Consider the following 18,243-nt stretch of genomic DNA (forward strand, 5'->3'; position numbering starts at 1 on the left):
ATGTGCGTACCAATTCAACAGCCATGTCTTTGATTGTTATCCAACAGACAATTCAAAGATCTTGTTACAAGAGAAATGTTCAGAACGGTTCGTACACGCGTAGCGAATTGATCAACCAGTAAGACTCCTTGAACTCGGACGGGTTATCCCGGACAAAGTCCACACAGGAGTTGGCGCGGCTGGCACAGTTTTCAAGATGCCAAACATTTCCTGCCCAGGTCCCACAGAAGGTGACGTCAAAGATCTACTGCTGTCAGCGCATTCAAGATCGAAGAATCGGATTGGGGTCGTCCATGTAAAAAGGCAGATAGGGAGAGGAGGAAACTCACAATATACTGAGGATTCAAACGTTTCTCCCAATCACAGCCACTTCCACCAAATCTGCCGGCGGGCATGCCCCAAGACGACGGATCCGGATTCTCACTTCGGATATCCGCGGGCTCGGTGCCAGCAGGGAAGAACCAGATATTGACTCCCTGGCTGCTGATCTCGGTGGCATAGATCCCGCCGCCGTTTTCGTTGAAGCTGGTGCCGTAGGAGTTCTGATCGGCTACCTCGATGGCGCAGCCGTTGGCGTCCTGGTTGGGGGCATAGATGTAGCAGTTGGAGGCCAGCAGGGAGCCGGAGAAACCCTGGCCGTCGATGGTGCACCCGTTGCTGGTGTGAACGGCCATGATGTTTCTGGACTGCTCATTCACGCCCTCAATAATGTCGATTTCCCCGGGGTACTCGCCTTCGTAGTCCCAGTTGCTGATTCCGAGAGTCCAGCTTTTCAAGGTTCAGATCAAAGTGGCCCAAAAACAAACGCATGGAAAGGGATCTTACAAGGCCGGCCAGGAGCCACAGACAGATGCTGGCATATGCGCCAGATCAAGAACGATCAGGGCGTTCTTGTAGTGCGACTTGCTCTCGATGCGCACGCTCTGCCGGCCGCGGCCAGAGGCAATCCTGGAATGGTCGAGGCCGATGTATGTTGCCCCGTTTTGGACGCCGATGTAGCCGGCCTGGGAAGCTACCTCACGGCTGACATAGTCGACGTACCCTTTGGTAGGGTCGTTGTCCTGACAGATCAATCGGTTACTCGATATCATCACCAGGGGAACCTACGGTGAAGAAGGTGAACTTGTCAAAGAATGCGTCGCCCGATCCGTAGTCATCAAGCAGGCGGTACGCTGCCGAGGCCAGTTGAGCCAGACTAGCCAAGGCGCAAAGGATGGGAGTGGAACGCATGGTAGGTGCACTTAAAGCACGGAGTAGACCTGGCCAAACGAGTGGTGCAATGCAGAGGAGGAAGACGCACAGCAAGATCAGAGCACCGGGCAAGGACGAAGTGCGCAATTGGACCCGGACATGGTGCCTACAGGGAGAGGATGCGCCGTTTAAGTAATGGCTCTTCTGAAGGTAGGATTTTACAACACACTGAGAAGAGGGCATCAGTTCATTGGGTTGATCCATCGGAGATACAGTCCGCTCTTAGCAACGGACATCACAGGATCAAAGCTGGGGCCAATGGACATGGACTGAAGCAAATAATAGGACTGCCCCGATTGACGTTGAATTCAAGTTGCTAAACCCAGGTGGGCATGAAGCGAAGAAACTTTCTGGGACCCAAACTTCAAACATGAAACGTCTCTTGATGTCCTGAGAACTCCAGGAAATTCGCCACGAATGAGTCGGCGTAGCGTGGAGCAGCTCTTCGGAGTATTTTAGGGTTGTGTGGACGAAGCGTCTCAAGAACTGAACCATGGTGGGATTTATCCGATTTACAGTCAACTTCACGTTCGAAATCATCCAAAATGCTGGGTTACTCACCCTACTAGTTGGAACTCATACTATCAGAGCTCCCGTCAAAGCGTAACTAGACGATCAAGGAATACTGCAACAGTATTCCAGCCATTCTCCGGCCGACTTTCAAGCATCATCAAAGATCCAATTTCCTTGAGGACAACCTTCAGGCTGGCACCAAGAAAAGCAACTGATATAAAAGAAACTTTGGGAGCGATTTATTTCAGATACTCTAGGCACATGTGTCCAGTGAGACCAATGAACGCAAGTCATTGTTAGAAGTGATGTTATGTGCCAGTGGGCACAGTCCCTGTTGTCGGAGAAAGGAAGGCTCCGACACGGAAACCATCCGGCGGATCCGTAGAGTTAATCAGATCGTCTTCTTGCACATACGGCTACTAATGTAGTCATATCTTGAGATGTTGCAAAGATGTGAGCCGCAGTAAGCCAGGTTCATTCTTTCAAGCATTCCAGCATTTCAGGTCAGGCACATCTGACTCTTGCAGGCCCTGGCCCGGAGTGCACTAGTAGTCATATTCCTCTTAAAATTTATGAAAATTCACGTGATTTGCATCACTGATCCAAGATATGGCATCTTGAAACTGTCCTTGCTTGCGGAGTTCATTATTGTTTCGATGCGCCTCTCAATGTTCATTAGGGCTGGACGGCACCCATTCCCCACAATTCCGATTCCATGGACAATTGCTGCCGTACTTGCAATCGCTGTAGCTGCAGTTGTGTTCGTTCTGGCGGACACAATCTCTGAAAATGACTCTATTCTGCCTCCAGCTGTCAGGCGTTATGCGCTGGGAACGACTGCGGTCGTGGCTGCGATTGGGTTGATAATGACCTTCCTGGGGACCAACACGTCTGACACGCTGCCAATAGACCAGCTCCTCCTCAACGGTCGGCAGCAGTATGAAGCGTATGCAAAACAAGTTAGTACCAGCGCAAGCCTGGAGGATGCCGTCTCGGAATACAGAAGGCGCTATCGCCAGCACCCACCGCCGTAAGTCCTATCATATTGTGGCTTTGACGGACGGGAGTACTGAGAGCCTTCGATCCAGGAACTTTGATAAGTGGTACTAGTTGCGGGGGTTATACTTGACAGGGGGCAGGGAAACTGACTGTTCCAAAGGAAGAGCATCGATCAACGCTCGCTGCTTTTCTCGCAGCTCTTCGTCAACCTGTTCGCCACCCTCGCGCAGTTCCTCGTTAAGATCCTCCGCCAGAGGCTGGAAGCGCTTGTCCACGGCATCTTCGTCGTGGGCACCGGCCGGTTCCACGCCCACGGGCCGTTCGGGCGGCATGGTCTCGGACACGGCACCCTCGACGAGGCTGCGGAAGTGCGTCGAGACCTTGCGGATGATCTTGATGAACATGGCGAGCAGCTGGGATGACTGCACGTTGAGCTCCTTCTCCAGGTCCTCGATGTTCTTGCGCTGGAGACCAACGGCCAAGAGGATGGATTGCTGCACGCCGGACAGGTTCACCTTGCCCTGCAGCTGGCCGGTAAAGTAGAAGAAGGCGATGGTCGGAACCATGTCGAGGATGACGTGGTAGTCGAGCATGTTGTTCGCGTAGCTGTCTAGACGCTTGAGATCGAACGGGGAGAAGGCCGCGTCGAGCGCAGATTTCGTCAGAGGGGTTGGTGAATAGGACGGGTCGGATTTGGAGCCCGCCATCGCGGACTCGCAGATGCTCAGAGACAGGACAGAAGGGAATTGTCGGAATTGATACGAGAGAAGCGACAGGAAGCGCTTGTGGAAGTCCCGCGTGAAGGCGCCCAGCCAGCTGGTATCGCTAGTGCCCGACGAGAGCGCGCGGAGCATGACACAGGAATGCTCGCCTGTCAACTCGTTGGGGGTCTGCCGCAGGTAGACCGGCGCGAACTGGGCTCGTTTCCAGAACTTGTGAAGCTGGGGGGTCAGCCCGTAACTGACGCCGACATAGTCCAGGCTGTCCGGCCGTCGCTCCGACAGCTTTTGGAACAGCGGCGGCATGGACCGGATGTCGCGGACGTGGATGTTGTCGTCCAGCAGGTTGGCGTTCTCGAGCTCCTCGTCGGTCACGCGGACCATCTCCTCCGTGGTCTCGGGCAAGTCTTCGTCGAGGTTTGTGAACTTACCCTCGTAGAAGTCAATCAGGAGTTCCAAGGCCCGAGACCCCAAGAATTTGTTCTCATAGCGCTTGACGAACGGTGGATGTCCATAGGCGGTTACCCCGTCCATCAGGATAGATTACTACTCGCTGCGACCCCCGTCGTCTCGCCGCGGATGATGTCTTACGAGGTTGCTGCTGTCGATTCTGGCTCTGCGCCCGAGCCGCGCAGGTTCTCGTGGTAGCAGCCAGAGGAGGAGCAGCCCTCTGCTGAGCGGCAGGCAATGGTACCGGACTTGAGATTGACTAGGCGCACCGATTCGGCCGGGTAGCGAGACAGAAAAGGCTTATATTTTTTTTTTTTCACGCGTTTCCGCGGATCATCTGTCATGACGCTTCGAGATTGAGATCTGAGCAGCGCGTCATATTTGCGCCGGAGTTCTTCTCGGAGTCTCGAATGGATGATCATTCGACCGAGACCAAGCGTCGCACCTTGCCCTTAATAGCGCTTCAGTTGGACTGGTTCGAGAGGGAACTTCTCTTCTCCCAAGTTCCCGGACTGACTCAAGCCACAACTCACGTGATTTGGGGGCAGCGCAGCGCGTGTGGAAGTGCCATGTCTGCTTTCAATCCATGCACCGGATCACCAAAGTCGTAGGCCCTCCACAGAGATGAATTATTCTCGCTATATACAAGACTCTTACCCGTAACCAAGAGTGGCGATGTCAGTATAATAGACACTGGAACAAACATCCAACCTAAAACAAACCCAAACGCCCTGCTATGCAAGCGCAAATCTACCATATATACAGACACAGTCGCTGCGCACCAACCCTGTCTACAGGGTTTGATCAACTGGCTTATTGATTCTTATCACGCTAGTATAGTTTCGGTTAGGCTGATGTAGTTTCTCATGATCACGTGAACTTTCATAAATTTAGTTAAGAGGAATATGACTACTAGTGTACATAGTTTTCGTCCTCCCTAGGACGCATGTTTCTTCTCCATCCTTAGTGTCTTGAATAAAGACCTGCGCTAGATTGACGGCCGACCCTTGTAGCTGTGCCTAGTACTGAGGTCATAACAAGCCCCGACTTCTTCAAGGGTTCTCTCCTTGACATCGTCCTTCATTGTTTCGAGTTTCCCGTCGAACCTTGTGTCCTCGTCGAAAATCACGTCTCGCTTCGATATTACTTTCTTCTCGTCTGGTACCCAAATGCGGTAGATGTTGGACGATCTGTATCCGACTAGGTACCCAATCCAAGCTTTCGGGTTGAATCGTCGGAGACGTTTCTCCTTCTCATGGCCTCGGTCGTCATGGCGTAGGCCTTACACCATACACGCGTAGATGCGCGACGTCTGGACGCCGTGGTTCTTGTCCTGGTCGTGTGTGGAGCACTTCGTACGGCGTTCTCCACCTCAGCCCATATTCTGGGGGTCCTGTTCAAGAGGTAAACCGCCGCTTTCCCTATCTCCGTCCAAAGGGCTTCTGGGAAGTTTGCGCTTTTCCTCATTGCGCTGATTTTCTCCTTGAACACACCCCCCGAGCGTTCTGCCGCTCCATTTTTGAGACTGCGTGTATGCGGCTGAAGGCTCCAGCTTGATTCCCAGGTCTTCGAGGTACTTCCTCACATCCTTTCTCCTCTGGTAGATTTCATTGTCGCACTCTATGGCCTTCACATATATCCCGTATTGTCTCTCGAGGATTTGCAGGTGGCTTTTGAGTGCCGTGGCTATCGAGTCGGATCGTCGATCTTTCAGGTAATAGTCCCATATCATTTGTGAGATGCGATCGGTGATCAGAACCACGCTCGAGTAGCCATCCTTGTCCTCCGGGAAGTCGTGGAAGTCAGCCGCCATCTTCTCTCCCACCCGGTATTCTGCCAGGTCTCGAGGTGTGCGACGAATTTGCCTCTTCATCTTGGCCATTGCGCAGGCGTCGCATTTGGTTGTCGGTACCCCTTCCACCCTGGCTCCCATTACTCCTTCAACCAGGTGTTCAAGCGCATCCGGTCCTGGGTGTCCTAGTCTCAGGTGCCAGGTTTCTGCTTTCACGCGGCTAGGTTTTCTCTTTGTCCAGCTGTTATGCTTGTGTCGCCCGTGGTAATGTATGAATGCAGTCTCATTGGGGTTTTTGTCACCCTCAGGTACATCTTCTAGTACAAATTAATCATACTTCCGGGTAACAGTGCACAAGATTCGACCCTTGTCAGTTCTCAGTCGGGTCTGTCCCGTCTGTGTTGGCACCGTATCCCAGCTGATGCCTCGGTCCATCAACTGAGCCAGAGAAACAAGATTCGTGGGTAGTTCTTTTGTAGTACCCTACGTTGGTGAGTTTCAGAAACCCTTCCTTTCCCTTTGGGCAGGCGACCGCAATCTTGACGTCTCCATAACCGCGTATTGGCAGCCGGCGATCCCCCGCGATGACATGGTCTCCTTTGCCTGCGTTCCGGAAGTTGATGAATCGTTCTCGCGCATTTTAAAGAGGTGCATTGTCGCTCCGGAATCCAATATTGCCGAACGTCGCAGCGGATAGTCGATGACATGGAAAATAGCCGCGCTCAGGATGACCACCTTTCCTCGACACCTTCCGGGTTGGTCGGCTAGTCAATGTGCTCCGCTTCCTTTCTCTTTCTCCTTGCGGCGCTTCATCTTCTCCACTTCTTGCCGCAACTTCTTATTGGTCTTTAGACGCTTATCAACTTCCTTCTTAACTCGCTCGTTGAACCGGAAGTCACCAGGCGCCTCCTCTGGGAACAGGTAGTAGCAGTTTTCCACCTTGTGAGACCTCCCTCTGCATGCCTCACACTCCAGTTTCTTCTTCTTCGATCGCCTCGGTGGCGTCGGCGACCGTTTCCGCTTTCTCTCACTGACCGACTCATCACCACTTGGGGTCATCATCACTGGGAACTGCGCCATCGAATGATACAAACGCCCCTTTCATGATTGACCTCGGTCCCGTGTTTGCCAGTCCGTCCTCGCGCACGGATGCGTGGAAGAGGTTGGCCACCTCTTAGAAGCTCAACGTGTTGTCTGAGATCCGTGTTCTGAACACAGCCTTGTTGGACTCGTACCAGATGCCGTATCCCATGGCCTTTTATAGCCTTCCCGAAGTCTTGCATCCAGTCACCCGCGTATGCCACTTGCGCGAGATTGCATTCCTTTGCCGAGGTCATCACACGTTCTCATTGTCGCACCCAGGCGATAGGGTCCGTGTTCTTGCGTGGGGCCATGATCGCCTTCAGATACTGCTCTTTGACGAGTTGTCGGTGCAGCTCCGAGTCGGCTCCGACCGACCTCTTCAAGTTCGCATACCACACGTGGATCTCCTCCCTCGGGTTGCATGCTGAATTGAGAAGGTAATCTGGGACTGACTTTCTCACGTGACAGAATCCCTCTGGAGCTTGTACCATTCTTTCCGTTCCTTGAACATCTCATGGTCTGCCTTCCATAGTTGGAGGCCTCTCGTGCTCAAGTCGGCTGCGCTGTTCAGGTTCCTCGGTGCCCGTTTGGGTTGTCCGAGTCTTCCGCACTTCGTAGTTCCTGAACTCAGAAAGTTTCGGCATGAGCCTGGCGAACCCCAGGTCATAACACCACCGCGCCCCCCCCCTTCTTCAATAAGGCTCGACCCTGAGCCGTGATTCTCTCACTCAGAATCGTCATCATCCCAAAGCACACGTTTCCCAACCTGCTTCTTCGGAGGTAGTGGGAGTTTGCAGTCGCGAACTCTATGCTCGGGGGAGCCCCAACGGTAGCATCGGCCTGTGGTGTGGTAGTCGACTTTGACAGGGAGACCAGTGCTAGTGATAGGGAGCTCGGCTTCAAGGGCACTCAGGTCCATCGCGTCGGAGGTCTTTGAGCGCGGCGCTGGCGTTCCGGGAGCAGACGGAGATGGAGTATTTTGGCCCTGAGGTTGACCTGCCAGGCGTTGAACTGTTCCCAGAAAGGATGGGTAATCGCGAGGCAGGTTTAGTTGCTGGTTGAACCGGTTCCGGAGGGTAGGGTTTAGGCCTCTGCGGAAAGGCAGAGATCTTTGCGGCGTCAGGCCAGGACTGAGCGCGGGCTTCTAGATGACGCGTTCAAACTTCGCAACATAGGCAGCCGAGGACTCATTGGTGGTTTGCTTGACGGACAGCATTCTATCCTCAGCTTCCTGGGTTTTGTTTGGGTTGTCATACACGCGCGACAGCTGGTTCAGGATCTCGTTATAGTCCCAGGAGTTCGTTTCCTGGGCGTACACAAGTTGTGGCAGAACGATAGTCTGGACAGACGAATCTAGGTTCAGATACACGTAGTAGAACTGCGCCATAGTATCGTCACATAGCTTCGGCATCAATTGCGAGTTTTGCCTTGATTGCGGGGAGCCAAGTGTCGAACTTGAATGCTTGGCCGGTAAACTTCTCGGGGTCTGGCAAAGAAGGCCTTGGACGACGAGAAGGCTACTTCTTCAACTCGTCAATCTCATCTCTCAGGACTCTCACGGCCTGCTCAACTTCAGAGCGGAAAGTTTGGTGAAGAAGGTCCATCACGACAACAAAAAAATAAACCGGACAGATAGGAAAAATGGAAGCTTGAAAAGTTGGTCACAGAGAGCAAGGCCAGATCGGAGTCAGAAAAATACAGAGCAGAAGACGCGGATCTGGCGGGCGGCGAAACTGCTAATGTCTGGCGATCGCCGTATGACACAGCGTCTATAGAAGGCCCAAGCAGCTTTAGCGATCACGCACAGACAGAACAGACAGAGATACAGAGGTGTTGACCCGCAAGGGCGTCAACCAGACGGACAGAGCAGAGCAGACAGAACGGTGCCTCTACTCCACCCAGGACCTCTGAAGGAGGGTATTTGGAATTATGTCAGACGCTACTATCTAGGTTGCCAGGTTCTCAGACCTTTTGCATTCTCTAGGGTAGCTTTAGACGAGGATTCCAAATACAAAGGAAAGATTGAAACACAGAAGCTTGTGCGCGAACTAGAAGAGCGAACTCGCCTAATCAGCTCACGTAAGCTATCACGTGAGCCTGGCGAACCCCAGGTCATGATGACACAGTGCTTCCCGTAAGGGCGATGGTGGCGTCGGAACGTCCAGCCATGGTGATTCGCTTGTGTCGAAGAGGTAGGGCTTTGGTGGGCACGTGAGTTGGTTTTCTCGCTGTCGAGTTCGGTGGACAATGTCGAATGTGGCCAATCACAGGGTTATCACTCGAAAGCTCACAGGAACTTGTTTAGCAATCCGGGCTCTTAACTGTGCGTTAACTCAGTGTTACGAACCTAGTAATGGTGTAATGACAGAACACTGAAATGTACAAGAGAGCAGGGACCTGCGTGTACTAATGCAAATTGGAAAGAAGAGTGTGTAGAAAATTGACTCTGTCTCTATCTCTATACTATGTTTTCTTGCAGTAATTTCGTGATGTCAAGGTACCTGGTACTCCGTACCTGGAGCAAATACTCTTGTATTACTTAGTATTTTGTACTTTGAGGGATTATCCCTGACAGACGGCACCAAATAACCATTTGTGAGATCAACCCACATGCTCGAAGGAAGGACCTTCTGCCAGAAGGCAAATCGAGTGCATAACCCGAGAGTCCGTGGAAACATTGGAATTCTCATCACCAGTTCCAATAGCATCATTGATCGTTATCATTCAGCCATTCTGGGTTACATATGTACTTGGCATGGCAAAACCCGAAAGATTGAACATCAACACAAAAACTATGGACACGAAGGAAAACAGCGCAACTGAGCACCCCGAGAAGAAGCATTTAAGTATACATGACCAGCATCCGCCTTAGGGTGCGTACACGCGGAGCGAGTTCACCAGCCAGTAAGACTCGGCGAAGGCGGACGGGTTATCGCGAACGAAGTCCACGCAGTTGGCCGCACGGCTGGCGCAGCCACCAATGCCCCAAACATTGCCGGCCCAATCGCCGCAGAAGGTGACGTCAAAGATCTACCTATCATCAGCACGTTTCCAACTCCAGGAAATTGCTCAAGAGAACCTACCAGTCTCTGGGCGTTGAACTTGCCCTCCCAGTCGCAGCCACCTCCCGCGAACTTGGCAGCGGGCGTGCCCCAGTTCGCCGGGTTCGGGTTGTCGCCGAGGACGTCACCGGGCTCGGAGCCACGAGGGAAGAACCAGATGCTGATCCCGTTGGGGGTGATCTCCGTGGCGTAGATGCCGCCGCCAATGCTGTTGAAACCTTTGCCGTAGGAATTCGGGTCGGTAGCCTCAATGCCACAGCCGGCGTTGGCGTCCTGGCCGGGGGCGTACACGTAGCAGTTGGACGTCTTCAGATTGCCCGTGAAGCCGTCGTTATCGATGGTGCAACCATCGCTGGTGTGGAGCACCATGTGGTTGAAGGTATTGTCGTTGACACCCTCAATGATGTCAATCTCCCCGCCGTACGGCCAGTCACCGGTGCCCAGGGTCCAGCTGTTTAGCTCTCATGTCAGAGCCGAATCTTAGACACGGATGACGAGGAAAAAAGAACAGGAACTTACAAGGCCGGCCAGGTGCCGCAGACCGAGCCTGGCATATGAGCAAGATCGATCACAATCAGGCCGTGCTCATACGTGTTCTTGCTCTCCAATCGCACGCTCCGCCGGCCACGGCCCGAAGCGGGATTGGTGAAGTCGACACCCATGTATGTGCGACCGTCGCGCTCACCGATGAGGCCGGCGCCTGCAGCCACATCCCGGCTCACATAGTCGACGTACCCATGGGTGGGATCGTCGCCCTGGATAATCTCGGTCAATGACTGAACGAACGAACGACCCTGGGGAGCAGAAAACATACGGTGAAGAAGTTGAACTTGTCGAAGAAGCCATTGCCCCGGCCGTAGTCGTCAACAAGATGATACGCCGCGGCCAGTTGAGAGGCCAAACCGGCGAAAAGGATGGGAAGGGAACGCATCTTGTCCGCAATCAAGGAGCGACCAAGTCAAAACACTTCGAAGCAGCGAAGTGATGCACACGGGAGAGCACCAGGCCGAAAGGCAGGGAGTAGTCGTCGTCAATTCCCTTCGTCTCCTGTTGACTTCAGCAGCAATGAAGGGAAGAGGGGGAGGAAAACGACTGCTTATATAGTGCACATGTGTCCCCCGTAACTGTTAATCCGCCGAAGCACGTTGTCCCCTTATTCACGGTCACATCCGTGCCTGGAACCCCCCAAATGCAGATTCACCTATGGACAGGAGGCGGATGGTCCATTTGGCCCATCAATGTGACTTGCAATTGAATGTGCCTCCCACGCGTGCAGTCCATCTCCTGCAACCAGAAGCGCAGATCTTTTCTCAAGCCAGGCACCATCACAAGATAAGCTAATCTATTACCGCAAAAGGGCTCGGGAAAGGCACATTACAACTACAACCCTAAGGTCAAAAGAGACCCGCTCGCCTAAACCACAGTGGGCATGGACGTGACTGTGGGAGATGATGCTCGTGAGAATGGATGTCTAACGTGGGTGATCTTCTTGTCCAATATCGCATTCGTTACTTTAGGGCTCTGATGTACGAGGATCTCTGGAGACCGCGATGGGAAAGTGAAGGATCGATCTTGAATTGGTCAAAAGATCCCTGTCTACAAGTGTACCCCAAGGAATTTTCCTACCCCTGGACCAAATTTTTCCCCTTCCCCAGATTCAGTAGAATGTCAGGGCTCATGTCAGCTGTCAAAACCGGAATAGGTAACCAAGGAGGATCCGGTAAAAGTCCCAGGTACAGTACCTTTACTGTGGATGTTCACCGGAGACAAGCAATTCATAAGACGCTAAACATGCTGGATATAAAATCTTTCAATGCTTCATGTGCTGATGGGTAAGTGGTGACTGGAGCATAGTATAAGTCCACACGTAGGTTATCTCTCCAATCACCGAATACGTTGCATCGGAACTGGGAATTGTACAGCATGGTTTGAAGTAGATGAATGGAATGAGAATGAGAAAGAGAGGGGAAAAGCGCATCTTCACATGCCATCTCTAGTACCTACTTGCTCTTCTTTCATCTTTCACTACTACCTACATCTCATCAGGCATACACCGACTTCCCTTCCCATGACCAGATCATGCCCAAAAAGAAACCCTAACCGCATGAGTAAAACTGACAGGCTGTTGAGAGCACGCAACCAGTGCCACATTGCCCACGTGGAGATCAATCTATACCTGCTAGTAGCTATGAGAGGATTGCTGCAAACGAATCGTACCTCTCATTCCCACCCAGAACGCAGAAATTCCTTCATATGGAGGTCCTAAATGACAGTAGTACTATTTACTGAAATCATCCCCTGACCTGATTCATCCAAACATCCACAGACCACGAGTTCGTCGTCGCAGACGGCCAGTTCCAACCGAGTCACGTGGGTCTGGCCAGAACTCTTTTTTTTTTTTATGTCGCCGGATAAAGCTTCACAACGCTTAACCGAGAAAGGCAAAGCATACATCAGATTCAGTTCTTTTGTACTCCGTAGATCTCCGTTTTTCCCCGCATGATTTGCAGCGGGAAAAAGCCACCCACTAGGAATGCACAAAAGGCTCGGCAGACAGGAGAGCGGTTGTGCCGTTTCATGATGCGAGAGAAACGAGAGATCCAGAATTAACTACACCTGATAGCTTGCTAGTTGGTTAACTAAGTAACTTCAGCATTACGCTAAGGAGACGGATATACTGACATGCATGGACACGGCCAATGACAGTACGAATAAAGACCAGTTCACGAACGTTTTGAGCATAGTTATGGGCTTTTTTTTTTTTTTTCTTCGAACCTCAACGGTTACGGCATCTGTAACCCCGGTTCGGGGAGTGGGCAACGTTACAATATTTGCCTTGGCATTTGTGATCTGATTGGTGGTTTGGTTGCCGGTAATTGTTCAATGGCGTATCGAAGCTTTATGCCACAAGCCATCGTCACGTTCTCTCCAGGACATGGTGACTTCGGTGGATTTGGGTTCTCGGGAATTGATATCAACAGTGAGTATTTAGGCAGCTTTGGGCGGACTGGGAATGGAGAATGTATGTACATAGTACGAACTAATCGTTGAGGATTTTCGAGGTGGGATCAAAATACTCCGGTGGATAGCAGATGGATAGATAGATTTATTCATCTCATCATGTAGGTACGGAGTACTCCCGAGTACATACTATGTATCTAATTACTCCATTCAGAAGAATCAATGGAACGAGATTGAGAATAATGCAAAGTATTTTGGCTATTTACAAACCGGACATCTCGGTTTCCCTTCTTGAAACACCCCCCTGTCCAAGGGATCCAGCTCTCTGTCGGACCCTGCAGCAGCAGCCGCCGGCTTCATCAAAATGCAATCTCGATGGCACAAGTGCCGGCATGCAAACACCACGACGGGCCCCGCGCGGAAATGTCCTGCAACGTCGGCCTCGGAACCGGCGGTGTCCGTTCGGGCATGGGTGCTGACCCGCTTGCTCTTCCCTTTGCCTTTTCTTCGGTCTTGGGCCTGCTGGTCTACCGGCGCATTATTGGCGCGACGCTGCTGCTGCTCTTCTGCCTGACGTCGCTCCCACGCACTCCACACATCGGCGCCGGCACCGGGACCCCACACTCGTTGTCGGCAGATTTCGCAGACTTGTCCCCGCGGTCGCCATCCCCGCTGTCGGAGCCGTGTGACTTCGTCGATATGGACAAACAAGTCCCGATCCAACATCCCGTTGGCCAAGCCTAGCAGGGATTCCTCGTAGGTATATGCCGAGAAGATGGACGCCAGTACCTCCCGTAGTTCTGACAGTGACGGGGACCATTTCGCCGCGCGCGACAGGAACGCGCGCAGGATTCGCAGAAACGAAACGTCTCCGCGGCTAGAGAAAGAAGAAGGCCCCGCTCCTGCCGGTGTAGTGCTTTCGAGCAATGCGGTAAATGCTCTTTGCACCAGCCGTCGAACAGCGCCCGTTAGCTTCGAGCCGCCCGGCTGCTCCTCGTCGGCCGGCTGCAACCCAGCGGGCGTCCTGGACTGCCCAAAAGAGGCTTCCTGCGCGAGCGATGAGACGTTGCGCGCGATTCGCACGACCGCGTCGATCATGTCCAGCCATAGAGTTTCCTCAAACGACAAAGGCTGGTGCAAGGCCGCCGCTGATCTTCTCCCTCCAGTTGTAACCTCATGTCGCGCGCCCGGGCCGGACCGCATCTGCTCCAGACATAGCCAGCTTCCGATACCGGAGAATTTCTCCAGGCTCTGCAGGAGGTCGTCGATCGCTTCCACCGTGTTGGCAGAATCCGGTGTGTCTTGCGCATTGCGAAGAATTCCTGCCAGACCCGATTCGAGAGTGCTCAAGTGGGCGAGCAGCCTATCCATGGCTTTCCGCACTTGCCCTTGGCGGGCTAATAGAATCACGGCAGCATCGACCACTCCGCTTTCCTCCATCCAAGGTAGCACTTCTTCCAACTGGATATCACCGACCCCAAGACTGTCTGCAAAGTCTGCAACGTGAGAAGGATTGTAGCGGCAGAGCAATCGCATGTAACGCTCGACCATCCAGCCTTCCAACTTTGCTGGCTGCACATGCTTCTCTGGGAAATGGATCTCTGGCTCCAGCAATGTCCCGAGGTAATGATATTGCTTGTATTCATCCTCTTCGAGCGCGTCCAAGAACGATTCATGTAGAGACGGGACCAAGGCATGGACGGTTCGTGCGGCTCTGGATACATTGATGCGAGCAAACTCCCCAGCACGGTCCTTGACTGCTCGAATGACGTCGCGGCGCTGTTTCGCATTCAGGGCGGAACTGGGCCGCAGGCATTCGTGGAGACATCGAAAAACGGTTTCCCGCTCGCTCGGGTCCTCAAGGTATGTCAAAATCCAGTCCGCATACTGCTTCTCGGCATGGTATGTGGATTTCAGAACCCGGAAGAATCGAGCCTCCCGGAATAGAGGTATCAGGCTCTGGATGTCAGGTGGGTGATACACCGACAGGAGATACTCCACGCTCAGTTCGCAGTCGTCCGCCATGTCGTCACTGGGGAATCGGCAAAGCCGCGTGAGGATCTGATGCAGAGTGGTGCCCGAGAGAAGCAGATACTGCGGATATTTGGGCAGATTCCGGGCCAGAAACATGTCCAAATATATGGTCTCTACTGGCCCGAACTCCGGCGAGCTCATCACTTCCAGCAGGATACTGACCAGGTACTGCCGGTTGATCACCATGCCCTTGGCAGCCGAACCGTGGGTGGACTCAAGATTGACCAGGTCAGACGAGTCATTCAGGTAGCTGTCCTCGAATGCCTCGTTCAGCATGCTCATAAATGCCGACGCGTCAAACTTGAGAATCGCTCGAAGAGTTGCGAACGATGATCTCCCGGAACCGGATCCCCCAAAAAGGTAGGTGTACAGCGAGGTCTTCGCTTTCGAAGCTTCGTCCTCGTCCATCTCATCACCGGTGGGATACACACGCCCGGTCAGGACGAATGACAAATAAGGAAACATCTTGCTGGCGTTGGTATAGTCATAGCCAGCGTTTTCCACGTCAGTGCCGGCACCATTCGCAAGAGATCGCATCGCTCGGGCGGCGAGGTTCAACAGCTCCTCGAGCGGCCCGATATAATCCCCGACCACGCGGTTCCAAACATAAATGAAGGCGTCGTACAAGTTATGCTGCTTGCACAGCGTAGTCACCTGTTCGATATCCATCGTTGTCGGGTCAAGCGAACAGATGATCTCCTCAAGCCTGCTGGACGTGTGTGTGGTTGAATAATGGTTGATCAGTGCCTTGAGCGCGGTCGGGGGCAATGATCGAACAGATCCATCGCTGATGTACGACTCGAGCGTATCAAGAAAGATGCTCTCAGACTCATGTTCTTCATACCAATTGTACACTTGATCCCACAGAAAATCGTAGTTTTGCATTCGTACGCACGCTTCGATGGATGCGTCGGCCAGGTCCTCGAGTTGTGAACGATCCAAGCGCTCCGAGCCGGCCTCTTGGTTCCGGCCAAAAGCATACTTGAGCGACGCCGAAATCATCTCCAGCAGCTTTTCCTGCACCATCGCATGTCGCAGGTCATCTTCCTCCGGAAGGCCTATCGTAAGTTTCTCGGCGTCGCCACTGTAGTAGGAGTTTGCCAAACGAATCGCGGCGACAAAATCTCCAACCTCGATGTAAGCCAGGAGACGGTCCGCCCAGTTGGACAAGCTACCGACAGAGATGTCGTTGTGGCCGAGGAGGAATAAGCGACCCTTGTAGGCGCGAAAACTCTGGTAAAAAGCATCTCCCACGACCCCGTGCATCGATGGGTCTTCCTCGTCGTATTGCTCTACCAGAGCTTGGAGCTGCGAGGAAAACAAATCAACATGGTAGATGTGTTTGTGAAGAAGGTCAAAGGAATCCGTCACTCGCAGACTCGGATCTTCGAGAATCAGCAGCTGCTGTGTCACGGTGAGCACTGCAAGAACAGAGCGGCTCAGCCATTGAACGGCAACAATAGCCTCCTTTGCCCTCCACCGACTTCGGGGCCGAAACTCGAGAACTGGTGGACGGTCTCGATTGGTATCGCTATCCGGCTCCGCCTCCGAGACGTCCAGTACCGTCAACACGTTCGACCAACAATATACCAGCTTGGTCCGGGATGTGTCGTCTTTCCCCTTCAGCTTGATTGCGGGAAACCAGGCCAGCGCGCCGGTTCTGACGCCGTGCGACACGACCTCCTTTGGACGGGGAGTCTTGAACTGAGTTTGAGCGATCGGGGTTGTCGAGACAACCACCAAGAGATATGGCGTCAACATGGCCACCAAGCCCAGGCCATCCGTCGGCTGATCGACGTTGCCCAAAGGGAGGGGAGAGAAGGCCAGCACCGAGCTTGGCTTGCGAGGACGAGCAGGATTGGGGATAAGCTCTGGGTACCGCCCGAGTAGCCTCGTCGTCTTCACTGTTCTTCCGACCGCGCCCATTCCTCTTGTTGCCAGGTGGGAGAAAGCCATGCCGCGGTCATCGGCCGACACAAGAGCAGTGCGTCGCATACCGAGGAAACCAACGTGGATGACGGAGACTCCCGAGATGTGGCCATCGGAGCCACTGGCAGCCCGTTGCTGCATAGATGCGGGAGGGATATGGAGGAATGGCCGGGCAGCTCGCGATATCTCCCATGTGAAGATATCGCCAGAAGCGTAACCAGCACCGACCACCGTATGATCTGCCGAGGTCGCGAGCGACATGACCGCACCGCATTCGACCGCTGCTTTGAATTAGAGAGAACGAATGTCAACCACAGAACCTCTGACATACCCTTTGTGCCTGGGCCAATGATAGTCTTGAGGTTTTGCTGGTAATCAAACACCAGAATGATGCCCCGGGAGGTGCCGAGTACTATGACCGTTGAGATGACCATGCATGTCGGATGGCCCCAGTTTCGACGACCAGCCTCCGAAAACCCCTGCCCCGTAATCTTGCGCAGCTTGGTCCATCGCACAACTTCCCAGGGAGCCTGGGACGGGTCGGACTCGATCTCCGGCGTCGCCGAGCGAGCTCGGCTCGCAAGGGACGAATGACGGGAATGACCCGGTGCGAGGAACGGCGACGGCGACCGGGGACTGTTGAGCGACGAGGACGACAATCGGGACTGGAAGCGCAGGTCGAACGGACGGTGGGCGGGACCCGGGCTGAGGCCGGGCGAGCCGCGAAATGCGATCGCGCTGCTACTGGGAAATGAATGCAGGGAATCCTGCACAGGGTCAGCATTCACGACGCATATCAAACAGATCAGAGTAATACGTACATGTAGAGACGGCGTATCATCAGGAACCGAAGACGAGTCTTCGGCGGCCGCCGCGGGCCGCTGGGATGCGCCGTCTGCAGTTGAAGCCGCCTGATTCCCATCTGAACTTGCTGCGAGAGCGACGGGCGCATCGTTCTGGATCAATTGGTCATCCGGTTGTTCGTTGAGGGCGATGCGATTCCCAGGGTCATCTACGTCGGGGACGTGCGCATTGGTGCGGGCACCGAGGGCGCCATTCTCCTGGCCCAGATCGAGTTCGTCCGCGCGCGCGCCATCGTCACTCCCCGTGTTCGTGGACCTCATCAGCAAAACAATCCCAGGGACAGTCGAATAGTAGTCATTGCTTCGAACGGGGCTGGATTCTGGGTTTCCGTCTTCAGAAGTTGATCAGTGGCTGGCGCAAGCTATTCAGACGGGCAACACCCGGACACCGCATGCAGTCCGGACGTACAACCACACGGCTGGAGCAGGACCTCGATGGACACCGCGACAATGGTGCTGCTAGGCCGTAATCAGCTGCGCAGCACTGCCGCCAGTTAACCTACGCCAGTCGACGCAAGCTGCCATTTTGCCGCTTCTGACCGCCAATTTTTGGTCGACAACTGGCGTAACCATTTCACTGGCAAGTC

At 53.6% G+C, this 18,243-nt stretch overlaps 4 protein-coding genes across 4 annotated transcripts; all 4 read right to left on the bottom strand.

The window, feature by feature from the left end:
• Positions 1-2,870: 2,870 nt before the first annotated feature.
• Positions 2,871-4,016, bottom strand: VTN31DRAFT_1872 (uncharacterized protein; the record flags this gene model as incomplete). The annotated part of the gene is made up of 1 exon (XM_069401977.1): positions 2,871-4,016. The coding sequence occupies one exon, from the start codon at positions 4,014-4,016 to the stop codon at positions 2,871-2,873; it is 1,146 nt and encodes a 381-aa protein (XP_069257501.1).
• A 1,288-nt stretch (positions 4,017-5,304) lies between these two features.
• VTN31DRAFT_1873 (uncharacterized protein) lies at positions 5,305-5,814 on the bottom strand (the record flags this gene model as incomplete). Its single annotated transcript, XM_069401978.1, has 1 exon — positions 5,305-5,814. The coding sequence occupies one exon, from the start codon at positions 5,812-5,814 to the stop codon at positions 5,305-5,307; it is 510 nt and encodes a 169-aa protein (XP_069257502.1).
• Positions 5,815-9,675: 3,861 nt separating this feature from the next.
• On the bottom strand, positions 9,676-10,800 carry VTN31DRAFT_1874 (uncharacterized protein; the record flags this gene model as incomplete). The annotated part of the gene is made up of 4 exons (XM_069401979.1): positions 9,676-9,837; positions 9,891-10,320; positions 10,389-10,624; positions 10,684-10,800. 4 exons carry the CDS (start codon positions 10,798-10,800, stop codon positions 9,676-9,678), a joined length of 945 nt encoding a protein of 314 aa, XP_069257503.1.
• Positions 10,801-13,088: 2,288 nt separating this feature from the next.
• On the bottom strand, positions 13,089-17,917 carry VTN31DRAFT_1875 (uncharacterized protein; the record flags this gene model as incomplete). Its single annotated transcript, XM_069401980.1, has 3 exons — positions 13,089-17,074; positions 17,125-17,560; positions 17,615-17,917. The coding sequence occupies 3 exons, from the start codon at positions 17,915-17,917 to the stop codon at positions 13,089-13,091; spliced, it is 4,725 nt and encodes a 1,574-aa protein (XP_069257504.1).
• Positions 17,918-18,243: the final 326 nt, after the last annotated feature.

This window comes from Thermomyces dupontii (assembly GCF_041956625.1).
Source record: "Thermomyces dupontii strain NRRL 2155 unplaced genomic scaffold VTN31scaffold_10, whole genome shotgun sequence".
In the NCBI taxonomy this organism is placed as follows: domain Eukaryota; kingdom Fungi; phylum Ascomycota; class Eurotiomycetes; order Eurotiales; family Trichocomaceae; genus Thermomyces; species Thermomyces dupontii.